The 24988-nt window shown below is 39.8% G+C and overlaps 1 protein-coding gene and 2 long non-coding RNA genes across 3 annotated transcripts; 1 reads left to right on the forward strand and 2 right to left on the reverse strand.

Moving 5' to 3' along the window:
• Positions 1–229: 229 nt before the first annotated feature.
• On the reverse strand, positions 230–5204 carry LOC116603700. The gene is made up of 2 exons (XR_004290747.2): positions 4692–5204; positions 230–2345 (listed from the first exon to the last, which is right to left on the reverse strand). It is a non-coding gene; the product is annotated as an uncharacterized LOC116603700 (long non-coding RNA).
• Positions 5205–7543: 2339 nt separating this feature from the next.
• On the forward strand, positions 7544–23299 carry LOC5520322 (leucine-rich repeats and immunoglobulin-like domains protein 3). The gene is made up of 21 exons (XM_032365290.2): positions 7544–7948; positions 11585–11656; positions 13015–13089; positions 13219–13284; positions 13646–13717; positions 14179–14250; positions 14394–14465; positions 15120–15188; positions 15505–15576; positions 15651–15731; positions 16095–16166; positions 17074–17145; positions 17453–17533; positions 17988–18059; positions 18537–18608; positions 19098–19264; positions 19414–19595; positions 20125–20266; positions 20486–20770; positions 21381–21650; positions 22155–23299. Exons 1-21 carry the CDS (start codon positions 7752–7754, stop codon positions 22997–22999), a joined length of 3108 nt encoding a protein of 1035 aa, XP_032221181.2. The 5' UTR covers positions 7544–7751; the 3' UTR covers positions 23000–23299.
• Positions 10374–12567, reverse strand: LOC125561238. The gene is made up of 2 exons (XR_007307274.1): positions 12294–12567; positions 10374–11053 (listed from the first exon to the last, which is right to left on the reverse strand). It is a non-coding gene; the product is annotated as an uncharacterized LOC125561238 (long non-coding RNA).
• Positions 23300–24988: the final 1689 nt, after the last annotated feature.

The raw sequence follows: 24988 nt of genomic DNA on the forward strand, positions 1-24988 counted from the left end.
GAATATATTAGTTTCACACGGGCCTGGCCTGAACGTTGTTTAGCGTCTTAACCAACAGATCAACACTCTCTTAATGGCTTGGGTGCAACAGAGACTGCATGGCGCGGGGTCTCATTTTACTTCCGATTATAAAACACTTGTATTGTACTCGTACTTAGACACAGGGCGTTCGCTATTACCGCATTATTTCCACACATCCGGATTAGCCCCAATAGCCCAAGTACCATCGTTCTCTAGAGGATTCTTTACTGAGTTTAATCTTAAACACAATTTAGAATAAAATTTGAATCATAATTTTTAATATAGTTTAATACCAAGAGACCCACTTTTGGGTACGCATGCTTTTTCGCGTTCAACGGAACCTGTTCGTGCAACTGTGTGTTCTGTCAACGAGATGCGTAAATTTTCTCGTTCAGTTACGTTTTGAGCTTGCGGGTTTCATTAGTTTATTGTAAGCTTCCTTTTTACCCGCCCACTGGGTTTGTGGTTGCAAAATTTAACTATTCCCCCCCCCCCCCCCCAGGGGCCTCACTTCAGAGTTTTCTGGAGTTTTCTGATACGAGGCATCAGCGCTGCATTAACAAGACAGAGTGTCGCGTTTATACTGAGCTAAGATGATCCTGCAAGACTATCCAAGAGAAACTTGATTCAGCGAAACGTTATTGCAGATGTGATGTCGTTGACCTATTACATTATTGCTAGATCACACCACAAAAACCTGAGCTTTATTCTGTGGTTGTATACATGCTGACAGACGATGTGCGATCGCAATGGGCCCTGCCTTTCTCTCCAAGAAAACTTAACTAATCGTAATAATAAAAACAACCATGGAAAAAAAAGACCCCTGCATAAAACTACCTCTACCTCACCAATACATCACGGGCAACTCCCATCACAAAAAACAAACACAGCATCATGTATCCGAAGCCCTAGAGAAGTACCGGCCACGTGTTGCATTATTTTCCATCCAGCCTAGGCTGAAAGGAGTTTTACCAGGCTTCAACGTAAAGATTCAAGGTTAACCCATCACATTGAGAGCGTACGAGTCGACTATCTTGCTAGCAGCAATTTAAGATAATCATTAATTATGAATTAACTAACACACACCGAAAGGTTGGTGCAAAGACGCACGGAGGGTCTTCAACCTTTGCTACGCGCATGCGCGCATGATTCTAATGGCGAGGAAGTCGTCCTGACAGTCTGCCGTTTGTATTCCGACAATGCTGCGGATCCTAACATTGATTTGGAAAATCTAGAAATATCGTTTATTTATTTTGTCTTGTCAAATTAAGGCAAAGGATGCCTTTTTTCGGTATTGGCCGCAATCTCGGCTTCCTTGGGCAAACCCGAAATACAAAGAAAATATACCTCTGCTAGAGGGAAAATTTCGGCCATTTCAAGTTTTTACATCAAGTTTCTCGCACTTTCCTCATTCTCGCAATGATTAACTCTGAAAGACTCGTGTAAAAAAGTATTTCTTTTTTAGAGTATATCTAAAAACTGACAAGACCCGGGCAGTGCAAAAGCGGCTTAGGTGCAATAGATTTGACTATAATAATATGCTTTATGGCTATTTTCACTTGTTGAACTAACCGTTTCGTTTGCTAAGCTTTGAAAAAGCAAAGACGTAACTCCAAAAATGATTTTATCGTTCGAATATGTTCTGATGCCGAAACTATCCATTTTAGAAGTTGCTTGGAAAACGTTATCTGTTCCTTTTTCCCAGGAGGGACAAATCCTTTTTTTCCCAGCCAGCATTGGTTAGGCATTTTAGCCCATGAATATTGCCCGTAAAACCAATCGCGACAATTTTTTTCCAAGCATCCGCTCCAGCACACCCAAAAAAAATTCGCAGCACAACTAGTTTGACTCCACAAATTTGCCAGCAGAACCATTTGGGACCGATTTTTTCCCAGCAACCGAGGGGTCTAACATCTTCCTGGCCAGCAAACAAACGGGCTGCGGAACAGATATTTTGCAGAACAGATCAGTTTTGTCCCTTGTGCCAAAAAGCGCACTAGAGCTGTTCTCGCATCGTTTCGGCTTATATTTTTTCAGTGTAACGAGATAGACAACTAATCTTTGCGCATATGACGCGACTAATGCGAGGATGCATGCTGTCTGGCGTTCTCCTTTTAGAAATGCGTCTCTCTTCGAACCACATGTCTGAGCTTGGGATTCCATCGCCGCATGCAAACCCGGGAGGTCATCAGAAGGTCGATTTGAGTCTTTGTGTTTGAACCCCCAGGAGGTCGGGCGCATTTTTGCTTGAGCAAGCTTCACAAATGTGCGAATAGCTGTCTAAACACTCGGCTCCACTCGTGGTTTGAACCAATGAGCCATTTCTGTCATCAAGAGAAGAGAAATCTACATTAAAAGGATTATGGTTAACAGAAGTAAAACTCTTTAGTGTGTAAAGTAAGCATGCCTTTGTTCTTGCGAGAGTTAATAAGAAAATCAAATGTTATCAATACAATCACCATACCATTCTCGATTCTCGTCTAGGTCGCTAATGTAAACACTCGCATCCCGAAAAGTAAATTACCAAGGAAGGATGCACTTTTTTTTCTTCCTGTGTCTCCGCAATTTCAAAAACTACCAAACGAAAACAGTAAGCATTGATGCACACAATTGCTGGAAGTTGCTTTTAAGGGTTTGCCAACAATTCCTTGTATGGTCAACATGGCGAAGTGGTGGAAGCAATACTGGTTGACGTGGGAGCCGTTTGCTGAGGCTTTAGGCATGAAACGACTGTTTTAATAAAACACTTTGAGCAACAACAAAAAGTTTGTTATTCTTCAATGTCAACTCGAGAAGGGTATATTAATGTGAGCATCTTTTCTTTACCCAAGACAGCGAAAAAGCGTGCACCCAAAAATTGGACACAATTTGCAACCAACGGCAACTTATTCTGATCTGAAAAGCAAGAAATTGTAAAGCTTCTTGCAGGCCTACTCGGGAACCTGACATATTTTGATTATTTTTATTCTCTTTAACCATTTTCTTCTTTAATGTTAATCTCTTTAGCAAGCAACAAGGCTTTAAACAAGCTATTAAATTCCACTTTCATTTTCTTTTCTAGAGGAATTTTTGGTACCAAACATAGGAAATATTTGTATTGTTATTGAAACGCAATAAATCCATTCCTTTCAAGACTTTTCCTCATTTTTCCTTTGGCATTATGATCAACTAATACTTGCGAGACTAATCAAACAATCCTTTTTGGTTTGGAAGCAAGGAATCCCATGTATGCATATATCGGTCAAACTAATAAGAAAATGGAAAAATAATTAAAGTTTATCAGGAAAGGATATACAGGTAATAAGCAAACGCGAGATGTCATTTTAAACGCGGTATACGATTTTAAAGTAATTTTTAGCTTAAGTAATTAAATTTTTTTCACCAGCCTAAGTGCAAGTATTATTTATATTTGTAAAATATATTTGTACTCGACACATGACATTCGCAGTGGAATCAATAGCATGATCGTCACTGCCTTCAGATATTACTCGGTAAATAACTCGGTGAATGAAATGTCGAAGAGTATCGGAATAACAGCATCACGGCGTTAAAAATGTATAAAATCCTATGCTTTTATAATCTTTCCGTGCGCTCTGGGATAAAAAGCCTGTGTGATGGTACTTGAAGTTGTTGTTTTTTATCATGCCCTCAGTCTGTATCCCATACTGAATATTGTGCAATAATAAATAAATAAATAATGAAAAGGTTTTACATTGTTTTTCTGTTCATTTTGAGTTTCGTACGAAAGCTTCAGGGGATCTTCTGATCCTTGAAATACAAGTGCCGTAATACTTCCACTATACTTTACATATCTACAAGAGAGTTCTACAGAGTGTCTTTTCTTTAATAAACAAGCACTTTAGTGTTCTAACTTGTTGAGCAGTGCTAAGCAATTCATTAGAGTCGAGGAAACCCTGTTATTATTGACATTGGCAAAGCACAAGAACCATATGAGTTTAGGGGTATAACAAAAATGAGTAGAAGTATAACAAAGAAAAGACTTTATGAATGCTTCTCATGAGGCATGGGTTTCTCGAAGCACGTTATCAAGACTCATGACATAAAATTTTCACACAGCAAAAGAAAGCCAAGGAGATACCCTGGTCGATCTGGCACCACCGTCTCATGGTGTAACTCACAGCTGGGTTAAAGACGGCTTTCCACACACTTGTCAAAGTTCCTGACTTAACCTAGAGACTCTCGTCTAGATTAAGGGCTAGGGAATTTATTCCGTCCGTATTTAACTAAGGCTCGTGGGATCTTTATTGCTGGTTGTATATATAACTCGATTATCATTCTTGGAGAGGAGAGAGGACAATATACGTAAAGGAAGTTTTCATGCTAGCGAAAAATTTTCCTTTTTTCTCTTTAATTTTATTAGTTGTGCTTAAATTTCTTAGTTGTGTATTTTTCTATTTCAATCCGTATACTCGTAATAAACTTAGAGCTCAAAACGAAAAATGAAACCCGGAGAAGAACATTTCAAATGTCTGTATGTTAAATTTCGAATAAAATCGTTACAATCCCAAATGTCACTAACACCCTATCGTTATTTTTGAAGATGGATAACGTTGCTCATGGGATAACATTGTGCTTAGTGTTTACTATGATATGGGATATGAAACAAGAACTAGTATTTGAGCTGTAAAACATAGTCGCTATATAGTTACCGTAATTCTAATATCCAATGCGTTTTAGATAAAGTCAGGAACTCCCACATCTTTAGAGTATTAGATCCTAAGTTCCCCAATATCTTTTGGGAAGCTTCTAAATACGATTTAAAACTTGTTATGTTGTATCTGCACTGCACTGGATATTCATTGTTCTGAGAAAGCGCCCAATGGCGGCAGAGAAACCGGGCTCCGCACTGGCTGACTAGGTTCTTCCTTTATCTCTCGAATTACTTAGGTTTCTAAGGATATGTTCATACTCTACACTCTACTATCAGCTAACCGTCCTTACTTCACCTTTAAGCCCTATTCGTATTCATAACTGAAAACCTTTAGACAGGCGCCAACCCGACTTTCTATTCGGAAATTGGTCTCCAGCAATTAATGTCTTACATGGCTGATCAAGTTTGCAAACAATATCCAAAATAATGCTGGGGAGAGGCTTTTAAAAATATTAAACAAACGCACATCTTTATCTAATTTGGAAGACATGTAGACGCTGGGCTGTAATAGAGTCCTTTTTTGTGTTTCTCTAAAGACAGTTCGGGATTGATCAAGTAAATGGTTTATCCCCCTCGCGGCTACAACCTATCTCTACGGTTATTATTCAAGCAAAAACACAAACCGATAGCTAGAGAAAGCAACATCAACAAAAGAGTATCGCAATAAAGTTTCTTCCAGCTTTGAGAGAAACAAAGCGTATATAATGCTTTGGAACAAAATAGTCCCAGAAGGAAAGTCTCCAGATATTTACCGGGGAAATAACCTTGTAAGCTGATAACACATTGGCACCTTTTTCTCTTTTTTCAATTGGCATCTTACAAATAAAGGTAAAGCTTTAATTGATATTTTAATATATCGTTTCTTGTACTTTATCAAGACGTAAGAAAAAGAGGCAAAACTTAAGACAGAATGTTTTATTTCAATGCCTTGTCTTTCTAATGGAAAGGCAGTTTGAAAGTGCACTTAGCTTGGTGCTAGTTCCTCTCATCAGAAACCTGCTGGGTAAGCGGCCTCGCTGTTATCAACACAGCGAGACCTTGCAGGCGCTTGGCCAGTTCGCCTATAGCGCCCTTCCCACAGGTGTAGCCATCCAACAGCTATATCTTACACAACAACAATCATGTTACTATTTATCAGGTACCACGAAGTCTGAAAGCTAACATGTCCAGCCTATAATTAAAGTTTTCACTCGTTTTAAAATTACTTTTTGGTGTGGGCTTATTGTGCTTAGAATAAAGTTGATGTTTTGATATTTTAAGTAATTGGTTATTCATTTTTCAAATGGTTAGTTTTAGGGCGCGAATATAGCACGCGCATCGTTTGTAGGGGCGTTTCTACCGGCGACTTCCAGCCAAATAGATCTTTGGCACGGAATCGCGAATTGAAGCTATTATCAAACTTTTATGTTCTAACTTCCTTTCATGGAAAACACGATTGTTACCCCACTCTGCCTAAATGAGCTTTTGATACTTTGAGCGGCGTTATCTTTTCCCCGTTTTCTCTTTTTTTATACAAAAATATTTCCAACTGCCCTTAAATAATTGATCAATCTTTTCAATTTACAGCCTGTAGTCACTATTAACTTTGACCATTGTCTTTTTATTGCACCAAAATTTAAGCTCCCTTAGCTAACATAAATCCTTCCACCCCCTAGCAATTCCCACACGTTTAATCTGGTTTCAAAGACAAGAGATTTAACAGCATGGTGTTATGGCTCACGACGTTTTCAAAGCGTTTTTAAGCTTCGCGAGAAAAAATATTGATTTGTGATAAAGATCACTTTGGTCACGTGTTTTGTGTCTTGTCAGGAGATAGCAGAAAAGCCATTCTTTTCAGGTCGAATACGTCGTGTTTTGCTTTGTTTTGTGAGGAATATCTGATCAATTATAGAGCGAGCATTGCAGTAATAAGCTTCTTATCATTTCCCTCGATGTTTGCCGCTTGTGCTCACCCTGCCCTAGCACGCGTCATAATCTTCAGCGTACAGGGTTGACGGTATTTTTCGTGGAAGCTTAGCTTAAGATAGCGTTCCCTATTATCCATAATTTGACGTTATTTACTTCTTCATCCGGTGCGCATTTATGTCCTTTAGCTGGCTAAGTCATAAAGGATATTGCGTGTTTAAAAGATTTAGGTTTTCATTGTGCGCGACCCCCTTAAAGTCCACCCTGCGCCTTGAAGGTCCTCTAATGAACTACTGAAATTAAAAAAACTTCATTATTGCGCATTCTGTCTCTTGGACTTTCGTAATCAATGCCGACGGTTCTTGCCGCTAAGGAAACCACATAGCTGTTTTGATTCAAATGAAGAAAACTGCTTTCTTTAAAGCCAACCAATGTTTCTTTTGGTTCAGACTATTTTCCAGCTATCGGCACTAACGGGACATTAACACATTTTTTATTTCATTTATTTCGCACCAAATATTAAATCCATTGTAGCAAAAGAATGCGCAAATATTGTATGTGGAATGACGAATTGTTTACTTTAGATTTAAGTCGTAATATCTTGACAAAACGCTTAGTTCAGGGTAGCTTAACAACATACGAAATATAAATTTTGACCGAAAACCGCATAGGACCAATGTGCTTAATAGAAACGCTTTTTGACGTATAAGTATTATTCTTCAGAAAAAAAAAGAAGCATGAAATTGTTATGATTTACATTTGGCTGTCTTTGGTCATCTCATATAATGGTAATTATGGATACGTCAATTTATCCTCGGGACATAAAAACAACTGAGAATACACAAAGTTTTGTTTGAGTTGTATCCCGCCGTTTGGATCCCCTTCATCTGTCCGCCAATCAGACGAAATTGGCCAATCACAAGGCTTGTTATTGTGTCCTTTTCGTGGGTGGTCAGTTGCATGTCGATGAGCATTGGGTTTCAATCGATCTCAGAGCTACATGTCCTTTGGGAGGGAAAGATTTGTATACACGCTTTAGTCACTCAGAACGGTGGAACACATTTGGAGTGAAGACCGGAAAGTTTCTATAGTATTTCATTGTGAATTGTGGTTACTTGAGTAGCGATGAACGAACCCCCCTTTGAAGAGTAAGATGGCGTCCTGGTTTAGCACCTTCTCTTGGCTGGTGCTGTATATTTGGATTTTGTGTGTGTTTGTGAGCAGTCAACAGACTGAAGGGACTGCCTGCTTGGAGATTAAACCTTGCTATTGCCTGGGGAACAGAGTAAACTGTGAAGGCAAGCATTTAACAGCCATTCCCGTCGGGATTCCATCGGATATTACGGCGTTGTAAGTTTACTTTTACAATTCATACTTGCTTCACAGTACACGAAGTTTCGAACGTTTAGGGTCCCGTTCACGACTGTAGGGGTAGCTGTTCATACCTAGCGGCCTTTTATGTTTTAATTTTGATTATGTGGTGCTCGTAGATATTATTTGAATTGAGAATTGAGTTTCTACCTTGTTGAACAGCTATATCGATAAGATATGTATGTGCGAAAGCTTTATCTGGGGTGAAGAGGTCCTTCCAAGCTAGCTTTAGCGTTATCCTTGTATCTTGTTTCACTGGATACATGAAAAGTTCAGGAGAACTTCTCAATTGGCACTTTTATGGGGGAATTCAGGAAGTTCGGTTGTTGTGCAAGTAAGCGAGTTTTGATGGAAGAGATTCCATGCGCGAGAGAATGTGCTCAAACCGCGCGCGTAAATATCATCAACGGGTATTCGATTATTTATAAGCTTGCTGCGAGAGCCATGTTTGGATGGATATACAGTGGGATTTGAGGCACAGTTTGATATCGTGAGAATAAAGCTTTCGCGGGCAGCCTATAGTTGATGGAATAAGTGACAGATTGCAAACGAATTAGGGCAACATTTGTTGTAAAGCTTTAATAATATGTCAGAGTTGGCCACAAGCGAACGTTTTGCAATTCGCGGTTTTATGTAAGTCGCGAACGCAGCATGTACGTAGAGCTCCCGACCGTCCACTCTCTTATAGTAGCTAAACCATGCTGTTTGTATACCTAAACAGATAGTCAGGTTTATTCGCTTGTACACAGTACGTGGTTAAAAGCAGCCAACGTTTCTCTTTGTTTCGTGCGAGAGGTTTTCACAGCGGGTTTCTGCCTAAAATTCATCGTATACGCACATACATTCGAGCCACTATAATATAGAAATCATTGCTAAGCGAAATCTCATTATTGCCGTGCAACAAGTAATGCGTTTTCAATTTGTTCGCGAAGCAGAACAAGCGAATTAGGTGTCTTTTATTTTAACCGAATACCGCTTGACATCATAGCTCGAAACCTAATCTTTTACTGTCCTTGACTGTCCTTTTAATTACCTTCTAAATCTCACTAGAAAATGTTTCGGATACAACTTTACAATGAACACAATTGTGTACAAATTCTTACGCGATGCTCCTATATTACTCTTAGGCTCTTAAGTATGATAGCTTGTCTAGAACTCTTATCCTCTTTGGATGCTATAGTGCAAGTGTGTTTTTGCTTCACCCGGCTGGTTACCACTTCGTCTCAATATCTCTTGAGCTATTTCTGCGGAGAGCACACATTAAATTAGCCCGGCTTGCGTGCCAAACGTTGCTTTTGTTCGTCTGTCAGACTCCTGTTCTTTTACGTTTTACAATGAAATACGCAGCGAATATTCGAGTATGCTTTATTTTTTTAACCCAGACATAACCAATTTAGCGGCCACCACGTTTGCTTTTCAAAACAAAGGTATTTTTCGAGTGGTTCGGCCCTGCATGTGGACATGTTTTAGTATTTTGTGCTCTAATATATCCCGTTGCGCGTTCTGCGCGTCTCATTGGTCGATTCTTTTGTAGTAACCCGTTGCCAAACTAATTTCCTCGTGGACTTAGTTACTAGTGAACTCCAAATTAGCCCCTTCCCTTTCTAAGTATCCCTCCTAAGAACCACGATGTTATTAACAAACTGAATTGAGTAAATCCTCTAATATTTAATCCTCTTTTTCTAGTTAAAACTTCCAGATGGTTGAAGTTTTGTCTGTGGATTATTAGAATGTGAATTTGCCCTTAGGGATATCTCTCTGCTCTGTTTAGAAGTCGGCTAAAAAAGCCGCTGTGTGATTTTGAATAAAAAAACCCGGAGCGGGCAACACGCCTCCTACTGTTTTTTTGGGGAAAGGCTTAGTAATTTGAATGCTTTGTCTTGGGCCATATGTTTAATCTAGACTTGCACTTGGATGTAAATTCGCAAACTGAATGTTTTCACAAACCACGCTTTTGGCTCTCAAGAACGCATAATCAATAAAAACGTCTGAGTGTGACTGTATTTGCAACGAGTTATTGGCCTCGGTGTGTGAGATATGTAGTTGTTGTTAATCATATTAGTAGCTCCAGGAACTGCCTTATGATGGTAATTAACGGTCTTTTGTGCCGAAGAATTAATAAAAGGTTATTTGGTTCGGAAAAGTGAACAAATTATGATTGCATGGCCCTCACAAGCACGCTATTTGTTCTACTGAAATAACTATTTACATTGTGGCTGCCGTCTGAACCTTTGCAACATTGAACAATGGACGTGTTTTCGTGATTGAAGGGGAGAGTTTTCGCAGTAGATTATTATTGTTTATATAAAGGAGGCTTCCTCTCAAATAAATTATTTTCGGCTTTATGCGTCCGCTGCCTTTTTGATTTAGAGCTCTTTATTGTCTTCTGGATTCTCTTTTTTTAACACTTGAATGGCTTTCTCGACATTGTACACGGAAAGCACCGTCTAATCTAAACTACTAGGTCTTATTTTGAGCTGTAGTTTCCTTTTGCCATTAGCCTATTTATTGCCCGATTATAAATATTGCATGTAGTTTATTCAACACGTCTGATTTTATCACCAAAAAGATTTGCAGCGCTTGTGAATATCTAAGGTTTTTATGGGAAAGTGGTGCCATATAAAAAAGCAGGATTACGATTTGGCATGCAATAAGTCGCTGATGCTGATATATTCCTGTCAGATCTGTTTTCTCAGCAGATTGACGATCCATTATCATACTATTTACTCAGGAAAAATAAGCATAGATTTTTACTGTCTGTTTATTTCTTTAACCTTTCAATAATGCTGAAATTTGATCCGCTGTTTATTACAAGTCTCATAACCTTTACCTTAACTGAGTGAGACATCTTTCTCATAAAGCTCTTACTTTTTACAGAGTACTGTACATTAGTTGTCTTTCCATAATTCAGTGCATTAGTTTACTTTCATGGGTAAATAAGTACTTTTTATGTTTCTGTTGGCTTTGTTTCTGCTGACTTTATGCAGTTGGCTCAGGTTAAACAGATGGACATGGTTGATGAACATGATTGATGAACTTCAACCACAAAAATATTTTCTTCCATCAAACAGTGTATACAACCAACTGTAAAAACAACATTAAATGTGAAGAATTTTAAACATTTAATAGGATAGCACTGGTTAAAGTCTTGGACATAAGGGAAAATATTTACTTATTATGTTTTTCAATAATATTGTTTTGGTTTCTGTTTTCCTTGGATTTGCAATAAAAAAAGCCAATAGTGATTGACTCTAGGACTGACATCTTACAGGAAGGGCTGATCAAATGTTTGAATTTCTATTGTTGTATGTGGTTTTCTCTGTCTTATTTCATTTGTTTGAAATGTCACTCTGCATTATGGCACAGCTGCCCCCGAAATTTTTTTTGATATTACAGCAACTATGGGAAATCTCTTTTTTTTGGCTTGTCAGTTGGCGGTAGGGCATAGTGTTCAAGGATCTATATTTAGCTCCAAATGGTTCTATTTTAAACAGAGTTGGTGGACTGTTCATTAAATATTTAATGTCAAGTGTTTGTAATGTCAAGTTATTCTTTTGTTCAGGGTTTATGTCTTAACAAGAAAAGTAAAATCATTATTTTGTCTTTTCCTGAAAGGAACCTTGGCTACAATAATATTGTTGATTTGGACCCCAAACAGCTGTTGAAGTTTACTGCACTAAAGGAACTGTAAGTAATACCAGCTCTTAATAATAACAATCCTTTCTCCTCATCATGTATTAAATTTGTGATGTGTCAATAAATAGGCAGAGATAATTGTGAACATAGACTCCTGAAATGAAGTACTAGCACAATAAAGATAAGGTTATGTTAGGGTCTAGTAGATATATGTAGAAAACAATAGAACAAATTGAGCAAAATCTGATAATTGATACCATAAACCTTCAAGGGAAATGAAAAAAAAGTTTGGATAACAAGTGTTCCACCATAAACTATTAAGACAGCAACAAGAGATTTTATTTAAAGCCGATGCTTTCTTGCCATCATAGCCTGCTTCCATCATCCCCCTCCCACCCCCCCTTAAAATAAGGGAGAAAGGATTTTGTCTTCCTTTACCTCCAAGAAAATAATGATGTTGTTTCCTTGTATAGCATGTGAGCCATAATTCCTCTCCTTATCCTGGTATTTTTAGCCATAAGGGGTAACGCACCCTTTGAAAATATTATTTTGTGGGATGTTTTTTAAAGGCCTTTATGTTTGCCATTCCCCTCCCTCCCATCCCACCTGTAGATCCGAAACCAGTCCCACCCCCTCCCCTGCTAGAGGCTATGTGCATGTGAATATCACACTTTTAATTGACTCATACCTCATAAATATGATCAATGTGCAGGCAAGCATTTCTTTGCCATGTTCAACCAGATAGTTTGTTTCTTGAATATTTATTGGATATCTTCAGAAACTGTCAGGATTATGTTCCTAAAGAGGGATTGAAATTCAGGCTTTTCATGTCCCTGTTTACTCCATATCATGTTCCATTCCCAATCCCATTCCTGGTAGCTTCAATCCTATCCTGGTGGCTTCAATCCTATCCTGGTGGCTTCAATCCCATTCCTGGTAGCTCCAATCCTATTCCTGCTGACCCAAATTTTTCCTGAGAGCAAGTCCTTTTACTCATTCTACCCCTTAGACCCTGTGTGTTGCAGTAAAAATATATTGATTATATTGTAACCCAGATACTCAGCCTACCCTTGGACCCTGTGTGTTGCAGTGATAATGCATTAATTATATTGTAACCCAGTCGTGACTCTCAGAACCATCAAATATCTAAAATTTCTAATCACTTGCAATTACCTTTCATTTAGTTATTCATGGTTTTACCTTAATAATAAAATAACCAGTATTCATAATAGAGTAAGAAAGCCTTTATCTCGTTCAGATTGCATAAATAGGAAAATGAGGAAAAGCTGAGATGTTATCAAAGGAGCTTGTGCCCCCCACCCCACCCCCCCCCCCCCAAAAAAAAAAATAGATAAATAACTAAAGATGGCTGATTGCAACTAAAATATATTATATTTTATTGTTTATAGTCATCTTCACCATAACAACATTCGTAGCATCCCGCCATGGGACTCATTTCCCAGCACTCTTATGACTCTAACATTGTAAGTACCCAGGAGAAGATTACAGATCTTAGTATAATTTGACATGTAACATATGTGGTACTGTTACTCATTTATATACAGTCATGTTATCTTGTCATCTCAACATAATTACTATTTTCTTATTTGTAGACATCACAATAAAATTGTGGCCATCCCTTCATTGAACACAACAAAACAACACGCACTTAAAAATTTGTAAGTATATATTTTATTGGGTCTGAAAAAAATTGATTATATCTTTTTTTTTCTAGAAATTTTAATGAATTTTGTTGGCCAAAATATTGCTAATTAATTAAGGGAGCTGCTGTAATTGGCTCCTGTGATTTAATATGTTTTTTTAAGTACAAGGCATGGTTAACAGTAATTAAACTATTAGACTTCCATAAATGTTTTTACGCACTCTTGATTAATTTTCCAAGCCTAAAGCTTAGTTTCTGTTGTAGGCTCTGTTTTTTTAATGTGTATGACATGCTAAAAAAATCAAGTAATTATACAGATATTACAAACAAAATTGTGTTGTTTCAAAACCTCACATTTTTATTGTTTGTTATCACAGATATCTGAATAGCAATAAAATATCAAGCATTGGTCATCATGCGTTTACCAATCTTTCAAATCTTCAAAACCTGTGAGTAGCACACCATCGGTTTTTCTCTACAAATAGCAGAGCCATGAAATTATACCAATTTTGAGCCGCTATTTCTTTTTCTGATATGAGGAATTTCAAGTGTTACTGTTGTTAACATGATCTGTTCTTGTCTTATCAGATATTCCATCGCTTATCTTAGATATACCTCGCTAACTGAATATAAAAAGGAAGATTGCATTAAGTAAGCGAAAATGCGGCTAAATCGACTATTCTTGAATGGTTTTCGCATCGGAACGCGCGCCAAATCAACTTAACGTAGCGTATATTATAGTTAATCTCCCAGCATGATCCCAGGTTATTATTCATTGTCATCATTGTTTTATTTAGTCTACATCGCTATTGTAATAACACTTATTGCCTTTTTCGTCTATTTCATATGTAAAACATCATCGTGGGAGAGCGTAATTAGTAACTCGTCTTTTTCTGTTCGGCTTAACCAGGAAACTCGGCAAGAATAGACTCACTTCAGTACCTTCCGATGCCTTGAGCCAATTGCAGTCTCTGAAAAGGCTGTAAGTATGATTTCTTATCTCTCTGGCCATCTGTTCCAAGAGTCTTAAATTGCACTCACGCGACAACCGATACCCCATTCACCCGTGTAAACTTACACCCTCTAGAATTGCCTTACTAATTCTTTTTCTTTTTTTATTTGCAGTGATTTGAGTCGAAACTTCTTTACCTCAATATTGGCATCTGCATTCAATAGGCTGTCTTCTCTTGAAGTCTTGTGAGTTTTTTCTCGATATTCTTGCCCACATAAACCGAGTTTTTCCAATTCCTACTTGAAGTAATTAGTTCACATATCACAGGCACGTTTCAAAGGCCGCTGTCTTAAATTTCAAGACCGCAAAATTGTTTTGCCTTCGCCCTTTCCGCTTTCTCAAAATCACGGCTAAAGACATGAAAATATTGACATTCCATTGTAATTACCTTTATCGTGACGAACTTAATTGTATTTCACATATCATATCCTGAACAAGTCCGGAATAAAAGAAATATATATTTTTTGTTTTTCAATGTTACCACAAAAGTCAATGTACTGTATTTTTGGATTAAGCCGAAGGCAGTAATGTTTTCTGTTCTAAAGTGCTTTTAGCTTCGTTGTCCATCAGTATTTGCGCTGTTGGTTGAAATAAAGACATACTTACTGCCCTTTTCAATTACCTTGTCACTTCAAACAATTCAAAAATTAAGCGCTGTCTATGATTATGTTATGACTACCCGTTTTACCCCTTTGTCCTAAATAGCCCTTTTCTATGATGGTCCTTTCTTTGTTCATTCTGGAACGCATTCTAGAACTAGAGTTTTCAAGTTTTAGTTTGTGGTATGCAACGCTTACACGAATATTATTTCTAAATAAATGCTTTCCTTCCTGTTTTAGGAAACTCTCTAAAAATCGGATCTCCACGATACGTGGAGCGTTCTGGGGTCAGAACAAACTACAGCAATTGTAAGTGTATTTTTTTTTTAATTTTGTCACGTGAATAATGAAGGTTTTTTTGTCATAAGAGCAGTCGCTTCACACGGAAATAAATTCTCCAAACTTTTTTAAATTTTTCCCAAAAGTACGCCCTGCTAGGCCTTTTTTACGTGAGAAATTAAATCATTGGATTTATTGCGGGTCGATTTAGCTCTACCTTCAAGGTGAGGCGTATGGAGTGTGGCGTTATGGGAAGAACTTAGTTTGATTGCTCAAGCAAGGGAGAGGCTGTGATTTTTATTACATAATTATCCTAATATTTATTCAATTTTAATCAATATTCCAGATACCTTGACCGCAACAATTTCACAACCATTCAGACCAGCTCGTTCTTCGGGCTACGCGATCTTCAAAACCTGTAAGTATAATATCGCTTCTCTACTGACTCATAAAAAAAGGAAATTAAACCAATGAGTTTGCTTATGTCTGCAGTTATCTACAGAGTAACCGAATCTCAACCATAATAACAACCAAGTTTGCGGACTGGAGGTCGTTCCCAGTTTTGAGAAAATTGTAAGTTGCCGTTATTATTAGGCCATTACAGAATGTCATAATTTAGCGTGGAGAATTTTGCGATTTTCACATTTTTATTCTAGACTTCTTTTCGCGAAAATGATACTTTAAAAAATTTAAAAAAACTTAATTTTAAAAGATAGAAGCGTATTGTCCAAGGAGTTCAAGTGACAGCAGAGATGGCGTTTGCGCGTGATAAAGATTTCTCTTTAACATACCTTTAGCCTTTTACATGCCATATTTTGTTTGTCTTTTTAATAGTAGAGTCACAGAATACCCGAAAAGGTCTGTTCCTCACCAACCGCACACAGTAATAATAGTAAGTCTTTTCACAAGATGCTAATTATACATATTGTCTTACAGGAATCTGGAGAGAAACAGGCTATCTCACATACAAGACACCACATTCAAGCATCTTCTAGCACTGAAAGTCCTGTAAGTTGTTTAATGCATGCAGTATGGACATCACTCTGTTTACTACGCAGCCCACTGAACATAGGGAGTCAGATATGCACGCGCACCTACGCACACAGAGCTTTTCATGAGCACACTGAGCTAGGGGAGGGGGGAGGGAGGAAGGGCGGGATCAAGCACGCAAACAGGTTTTGCACACAAAGAACTTGCCAGTCACAGTGAACGGTGATAACTCTGAAGCTGCAGCAACACTTTATTTGTAGATATTCCTCACTTTTCTCTGACATTAAACGCGAAATCGCGCAATAAAAGGGATAGTGACGCCCCCTCCTTACACCTCGAGAAGTTTGACATCAGAACCAAAATGGCAGACTAACCGTTAGGCAGAGCGATAGACACAAAATTTCATAATAAAACTCTAAATGCGTCCTTTAAAACTAAAGCAACTTCCTCATATTTTTCAACTTAATGTTTCTTTTACAGCGCGGTTTCGCGTTTAAAAGTTGCCTTTAACTCATTCTCTTTCGATGATCAGCCTATATAACATGAATTTGACTAGAAATAGGGAACCGGAGGCACATCTGGGGCAAATTATCGACAATGCCAAAGTGCTTCCGTTACAGGATGCTGTCTGACCTACTGCCAACGATGCGAGAAGGGAACGCTCGTGTTCCGTATTTCCCACGAGCATTTCCCTCGCTTATTTATTCCCTTAGTCTGGGGAACCCCGTGTTTGAGGTTTCCTGCGATTTCCCGCGCTTATGTATTTTCCGCTGTGGAGCCTTGTGTCTCGGGCTTCCTGTGCATTTCCCGCGCTTATGTATTTTCCGCTGTGGAGCCTTGTGTCTCGGGCTTCCTGTGCATTTTCCTTTTGCGACGAGGTTTCCCATTGTGCAATTCTCGCTCTTATATAGTTCCTTTGTCTCAGGAACCTCGCAAACAACCGTATTTACCACATCTCGCAGGGCTCTTTCTCGGATCTGCGATCGCTAGAAGGCCTGTAAGTAACAAAGCAAACAAGCAAACACAGCTAAACGAGATTTAGTGTAACACGATACAAATAATAAACTAATGTCCAAGTGTAGGACTTGTTATATCTTTAGTTTGCAGTAGTTTTTTTTATTAGTTACCAAGATCTTTAAAACGGGGACATATTACATGAAATGTTATGTCCTTTTAGGTTGAAGCTAGACATTTATACGACGTGAATATTTTATGTGGAGCTCCATCTTTTTCCGTTTTTCATGAAAAGTACATGGAAGTACATGGTACTCGATTTCTCCACTTATATGACTTCCCTCTCGTAGTGACTTGAGTAATAACGACATCTCATGGACCGTGGAGGAGATGAATGGGCCATTTCGTGGTCTGACCAACCTCGCATCTTTGTAAGTCTTAAAGAAATCACGTCCCCATTTTATGCTCCCACACATCACCGAGTTACACAAAGCATCCATCTCTATCGGCGCTAACTAAGCGAATAATCGATATATTTTCAATCAAATATCACCAATAACGTATGCAAATTTTCTGGCAAATAAACCGTTGTATTTTTAGTTGTAAACAATAACAATGTATAGGATAATCAACCTTCTTTAAATTTTGAAATTATGTTTTTAACGATTGGTATTGTTCAGATTGTTCCTGCTCTTTTTTTTAGTTGTTGTTGTCGGCGTTGCCGTTGTCGTTTTCGTTGGTGGTGTTGTTGTCGCTGCTGGCGATGTTGTCAACTTTTTGTTTGTTTTCGTGATGTTTGCTACTAGTTTTGTTGTTGGCAATAACAACAAGAAGAAGCAAGTAAGTAATTTTTATTTGATTTTTGTTGATTTCTTGTTGTTTCAGGCGACTAGACGGCAACAGAATCACCGCAATTGCAGCAACAGCTTTCTTAGGCCTGGAGAACATCAAATATCTGTACGTAATATAACAATATTTAGCAATTATTGCGCTGTTTAGACCTATTCAAAAGTCTGGTCATCATTTAAAAAAATATAACTATCACAGCATTGCTTGATAATTAAGAAATATATTCGAGCTGCTTTTATCGTCGGATGGATTGAGAGTCACCGTGATTCAAGCGGATTTAATTCACTACTAAGATAAGCATATCATAGCCTACAAAACCATGCACACAACAACGAACACTAACTAAACTCCTGAGCCTGAGCCCGTCCACCTCGTGCCGTGTGGCACATAGGGCCTTTAACTAAACCCCGCTATAAGACAATCTTTCCAACCTAAGGTGCCATCGTGTTGTGACCGACTTTTTCTTTCCTGAATTTTCAAAAAATCATATGTACTGTTTGTGCTATAGTTTAGTGTTATATCAGATTTACATTTTATATCATTTTACATAACGAACACTATTTCTATGCCTATTTATTTTCTTAGAAATCTATCGGCCAATATTATAACCTCGATCCAAGAGAACTCATTCCAGGGAATGGACAAACTCCAAAAACTGTAAGTCAAAATAAATAATAGTGACAGGGCCGTAGCTAGCACGGGGCGGGGGAGGGGGGGGGGGGGGGGTGGGGTGGTAACTGCCGATAATGATTTTTTTAACTTGTGTCGCGCCTTTTGCATTGACATACAATCAAACGGAAATGCTTGTTTCCAGCATGTCGCCAGCTTGTTGTCAGCATGTTACCAGCTTGTTGCCTTGTCTAGTCTGCTACCCTGCCGATAGGGTAGGGGGTGGGGGCGACTGATACTACGCTGTTCCTCCACTGAAATCCACATTCTTGGAACTTGACTTTATCGTAATAGACTAATCCAAGATTTAGATAAAATAATTAAATGGTATCGTCCCTCGTAAACCACAACAAGTATCAACTAAGAATAAAATTTCAAGCATTAAAGACTGTGTGGGCTGGGGTTAAAAGACAGCTTTAAGGAATTACAGAGAACTACTTGGTCGACTCGAAATAATGAGATCATCTCTTCCTTTAGTTGGCTTAACACGTCCCAACTGATGTGCGATTGCAAGATCAAATGGTTCGGAAGCTGGCTCCGGTCCAGGCCCTCCACTCGACACACGGTCCACGCACGGTGTCTCCACCCTCAAACGCTCTACATGAAGAGCGTGTTCAACATCACCCCAGACGCGTTCGTATGCGGTGAGTTTGAGGCGAACATTTCCAAAGCATCCATTTCCATCGGCTGAACTAGCAAAGTTATTGCGATTATTTCGATCGAAACTGTCAAATGACGTGTACAAATTTGTTTTTAGATATATAATTTGTATTTTACACGTGACTCTTCACAGATACGAGCAACCCCATCCCACAGATATCCGTCCACCCGCCCTCCCAGAAGGCCATGCGCGGTGATAACGTGACGCTTCGATGTAGGGTCCAGGTCGTTCAGAGGAACAGCTCTTCTGTGCGCCTGCAATGGCGCCTGGGATATGAGGTCATCTCGGAGCGCGATATCACTGATTTTGTGAGGGTAAGCGCGCGCTTTTCTTGGTAGCAAAATAATGTATTTATTTGCGGTATTAATAAGATTTTTGTCCTTTTTTTGTTATCTAACGTAATCATGATTATGAATCATTATTTATTCGCTTCGTAGCGTTGCGTTTTTCTCTTGACGCCTTCCAGCAAACTAACAAGTTCTACTTTGTACGAGGGTTAATTTCAACCAATTAGTTGATTAGTTAGAATGTCTTAATGTTTAATCAATTTGTAATTTGTATTTTTTTTTTCATATTACATTGTAATTGTAGTTCTTCAAACCGCCTGTTAATAAACGATTTGCTGGCTGGCTCTCCTCCTTACTCGTTGTCATCTCGTTATTTAGAAAATAAATGTTTCTATTCGGTTGAGCGCAGCGAATTAGAATAGAAGAGAGAGCCTTTACCCAGCCTTGCTTGGCGAAAAAGCTTTACATCATCATATACGAATGTTTTTCACATATTACTAGCGCCAGAAAATAATTACTATATAATAATAACTTGAATTATTGATTTTGTCTCCAGACCGATGACGATGATATTGTGACGTACAACAGCGACCTTTTTTTGATTTCCGTCGATTTCTCCGACGCTGGGCTATATCAGTGTATCGCCTCTAACAAATACGGATCGCAGTTCTCCAAGAAGGCACGATTAGAGGTCCTGGGTAAGTGATTTAAATGGGTAGTGTTTTCAGTTGCGCATAAAGTGTGCGCATAAGGTTTCCTATACACAATTTCTGTTGGCACGAAGGCAACAGTCTAACTTTTCCCTTCTTGGAAATGCTTTCGGAAGATATCGTCATGTTTTTTTTTTGTTCCCACAATAAACAATTTAAGCTTCGCCATTAGCTTTGACTTTCCTAACATCGTGTTTTATTTCCCAGAATTCCCCGTTTTGACGAGAAAACCCCATGACGTGTCTGTCCACGTGGGTGGGCTTATCAAATTGCCATGCGCGGCCACAGGGTACCCGGTTCCGGTGATCTCATGGAGAATGGGCGATGGCAAGTCAAAGTTCCCGGCCGCCGAGGAGAAGCGCATCGAACACCTGCCCTCAGAACATTTGTTTATTATCAGGAATGCGAGGGGGGTGGACACGGGAGCATACACGTGTACTGCGACTAATGGGGCGGGGAGTATTAACGCTACTGCTTACGTTACTGTTCTGGGTGAGTCCATGTTAACGTCGCGTAAAGTAGTTTTTTTTTTTACAAAACAAGCTTGTATCTCGCTGGGACGCAAGCGCAACACAAGAGTAACACAATCAATCGGTTGCATTCTCTTGTGCTTGTTTTGCAGTGAGAATCGGATAATTGCGTGGCTTGCTTGCGTCCCAGTGAGAACCAACCTTAACGGAGCGCTGACGCCTTATCATTGTTTCCCTTATTCCACTTTGAATCGCAACACTAGTAAGAATCGACCAAACACAAGAGTAAGGCAAGGGGGCTCATTCTATTGCTGTGACGATTTGAAAAATCTCGTGCATCTGTTCCACAAAGGTTGCACTCAGAGAATCCGTGTGTCTACCCGCAGTGCCTCATGAGTATAAAATAAATAAGCAAATAAGCGTAAATAAAAACAAGATCTGGTCCACAGAGCATTCTTGTTTATGTGCCTGGAAACACTCACGTTACTTCAAGATCAGGATTTAGCCCTATGCCTTACCCATAATCCACTGCGGATAACGACACGTGCATTCTCCGGTGCACTGCCATTTATGAAGATAGACGGCATCACGTGGGTTCTGCAGACATGACTAACGTCGATGTTTCTTTTTAGAGGTCCCTCGTTTCATGCAGTCTATGGTCAGCAAACGAGTGCGCACGGGCGAGAGTGCGGTCCTCGAATGTAAGGCCAGCGGTAGCCCAATGCCGCGGTTCACTTGGTACAAGGATGACAAGAAAGTGACTCTCTCAGCGCGCGTGGTGGCTCATGGTCAGCTGCTAGTGTTCGTGACAGTGTTGCGTGACGACGAGGGAACGTACACGTGTCAAGTGTCAAACTCACTGGGCACGGCACGGCAGAACACGCGGCTGACTGTCGTAGAAGGTAAGTTGACCAATCCCAGCTTTCCTCCATCAACCAATCAGGATGCGAGTACAGTGGAATCCCGCTACTGTTTTCTAATAAATGAATGCTCCCTGCATTTTCTGTTTTATGACTCGGTCCCAGAAGTGCCCCTATTAACAGGGTTCCACTGTATGAGAACAGATTTATGCGTCCCAGAAGTGTCTTTATCAGAGTTCCACTGTATGAGGCCAGTCTTGTAGGTCCCAACTCTGTCCTTATTAAAAGGGGTTCACTTTATTAACTGTATGGGGCAAGTCTTGTAGGTCCTGACAGTGTGCTTATTAACGGAGTTACACTTATTATTGCAAAAAAAGGTTAACCCTCCGCTCGATGTAGGTTTACCGAAAAAAGCAATGAAATTAAAATTACTAGAGAAAAGCCGCCAAGAAATCATCTCAGTAATAGTTATGGCTTGTATGGTTTGAAGTTTTTGTTGGCAAAGTGCAGTTCAATGTGAGACTAGCATGTGATTCTTGTCGTTAGGTTCCGAACTGCAAACATGTCAAGACAAGGAATCCCGCTACGACAAGAAGACATTCCTTGGGATCATAGTCATATCGGTTGTGACGTGTGTGGTGGGCACGTCGCTCGTCTGGCTTTTAGTGATCTACTGCGCCCGTCGCGGCTCCCACCGCAGGCGACACAAGTTACGCGCGCGGCCATTCCAGGCAGACGGTACCGACACCACCAACTCTAAGCTGACACACAGGGACGAACTTAGCTATATTCCACTCAAGTCCTCCAGCTCTGGGAGTACGCAAACAAGTCGCGACTCACCGAGGTCAACCGCAACTTTTCTTGCGTCCTCTGATTCGCATGGAGCAGCGTTTCCCGTAAGCGCTTCTATAGATACCCACTCGGGTTCCGAGAAAACTACGGGAAATATTAGCTCGGAGAACTCGCTTAAAGGAAGTCACTGTTCGTTGACATCGTCATGTCCGTCGGTTGAATCGGAGCCTGTTCGACAGGTGGTTCACGTTCAGATTCACTCTTCCGATAGTGATTCGGAAAAGTGCAAAGAGACTTCACCGACGCGAAGGAAAGAGACCGCTAATTTGGCGTGTTCTCAGAGCGACTGCGAGGACGCTTCAGAACATTGCGGGTCTGCCGCGCAGCACTGCGGGACAAATGCGGGTTATTGCGGGATACCCTCGAATCATTGCGGGACTCCTTTAGAGACTAGCGGGACCTCTTCGGGCCATTACAGAACGTTCCGTGGGCTCGGCCCGGAATACGATAGCAATGACGTTGGAAGTGTTCTGATAAAAAGCAAAGAAATGATCGTACGAACGCCTTCGTCAGAACATTTCAGTACCACTCATGTATAGGAAACCTTGCACAAATGTAAATATTTACTTCTTCACAATCCTCTTTAAACCGCACCTGTATATGTCGGGCGATTGTGCGGAGATAGAGGCTTGGACGGTCCTGTGTTTGCCGCAAATATCCCGCCTGGTGAGACGAGCCTCTAGATAGTGCTGGTCGTATTAGTCGGTGTTGGTGTATTTACTGTCTTCGTGACCTCTACATATGTTGGTCTTAATAGTGAGGCGTGTTTGTTGTGGTTCAGTCTCATCTTTCAGGATGTATAGCGGCAAACGTTTTCTAATAAAAACCCATTCACCATACATATTGTGCTTAGGTAGATGTTTTTTTATTGGAATGCTTCATGTGTCGTATTGTTCTTTTTCTTGTCGTTCTTATCACGCGTTGTGCCCATATGACCGTGACTTTGTGGCGTAACCGTGACTGATATATGACCGTGACTTTGTAGTGTGACCATAACTGTAATATGACCGTGACTGTGTTGCGTGACCGTGACTCTGTGGCGTGACCATGACTGTAATTTGACCGTGGCTTTGAGGTGTAACCGTGACTGTAATATGACCGTGACTGTGTGGTGTGACCGTGGCTGATATATGACCGTGACTTTGTAGTGAAACCGAAACAGTTATATGACCGTAGACTTTGTGGCGTAACCGTGACTGTTATATGACCGTAACTTTGTGGCGTGACCATGACTGTAATATGACCGTGACTGTGTTGCGTGACCGTGACTCTGTGGCGTGATCATGACTGTAATTTGACCGTGGCTTTGAGGTGTAACCGTGACTGTAATATGACCGTGACTGTGTGGCGTAACCGTGACTGTAAATATGACCGTGACTTTGTGGTGTAACCGTGTCTGTAATATGACCGTGACTTTTTTGTAACCGTGTCTGTAATGTGACTGTGTGGCGTGACCGTCACTGTTATATGACCGTGACTTTGTTGCGTAACCGTGACTGTAACTATGACCGTAACTTTGTGGTGTAACCGTGACTGTAATATGGCCGTGACATTGTTGTAACCGTGTCTGTAATATGACCTATGACCGTGACTTTGTGGCGTAACCGTTACTGTATTTTGACCGTGACTCTGTGGCGTGACCGTGATTGTATAATGACCACGACTTCGTAGTTTGACTGACTGTTATATGACGGTGACTCTGTGGCGTGATCGTGACTGTTATATCAGCGAGACACTGTTGCGTGACCGTGACTCCGTGGCGTGACTGTAACTGTAATTTGACTGCGACTGCATACGTTACCTTGATTTAGTGCCTTGGTGTGACTGTGTCTCGATCTGACCGTTATACGCATTAACTGTCTCACTTATTTTACTACAGTATAGTTATTCAAATACGTCGGGGCTATTAATACATGATGGCTTTAGCTGACGGAAATTTTCATAAAACAATAATACATCCATATTGGATCGATAATATTTCGATTGGTTTACTTTGTGCTTATCCTAGTTATCTGAGTAATTGATGCTCACATTTCGAGAAATTCCAGCCGTAGAATAGTGAACTTTGGAAAGTGCTCACTGCCTACCGGGTCAGGAATCGGAAGAAATCTTATCTTTCAAGAGGAAAGCTCATTTTTATCTAAAATACGCTGGAGCAAAACCATGACCTAAACAAATGAATTGTTCTAACGACTTACCCCCAAAAAAGTCTTTAACGGTGAATCATTTATCTGCTTTTATTTGGGAATAACTCCGCGGGGTAATAGGGATTTTGGGATCCTGATTTTCATTTAACTAATTTTCATTTAACTTGGACTGGACTGTTCCGAAGTGACTAGGAGTGGTGTTTATCATCATTTGGATATCTGATATCATTTCCTCAAAGGAAATTTTTAATAGGAGTGTACAATATTTGTACTAAATATGACTTGTCTCATTCGAATTAGACGTTGTATTAAAGATACCAAGTTTATATGTGTCACACTGGTGGTTGTAATATGCAGGGCCGTAGCAGGGGGTGGCGCACT

Source organism: Nematostella vectensis, chromosome 1 (genome assembly GCF_932526225.1).
Source record: "Nematostella vectensis chromosome 1, jaNemVect1.1, whole genome shotgun sequence".
In the NCBI taxonomy this organism is placed as follows: Eukaryota; Metazoa; Cnidaria; class Anthozoa; order Actiniaria; family Edwardsiidae; genus Nematostella; species Nematostella vectensis.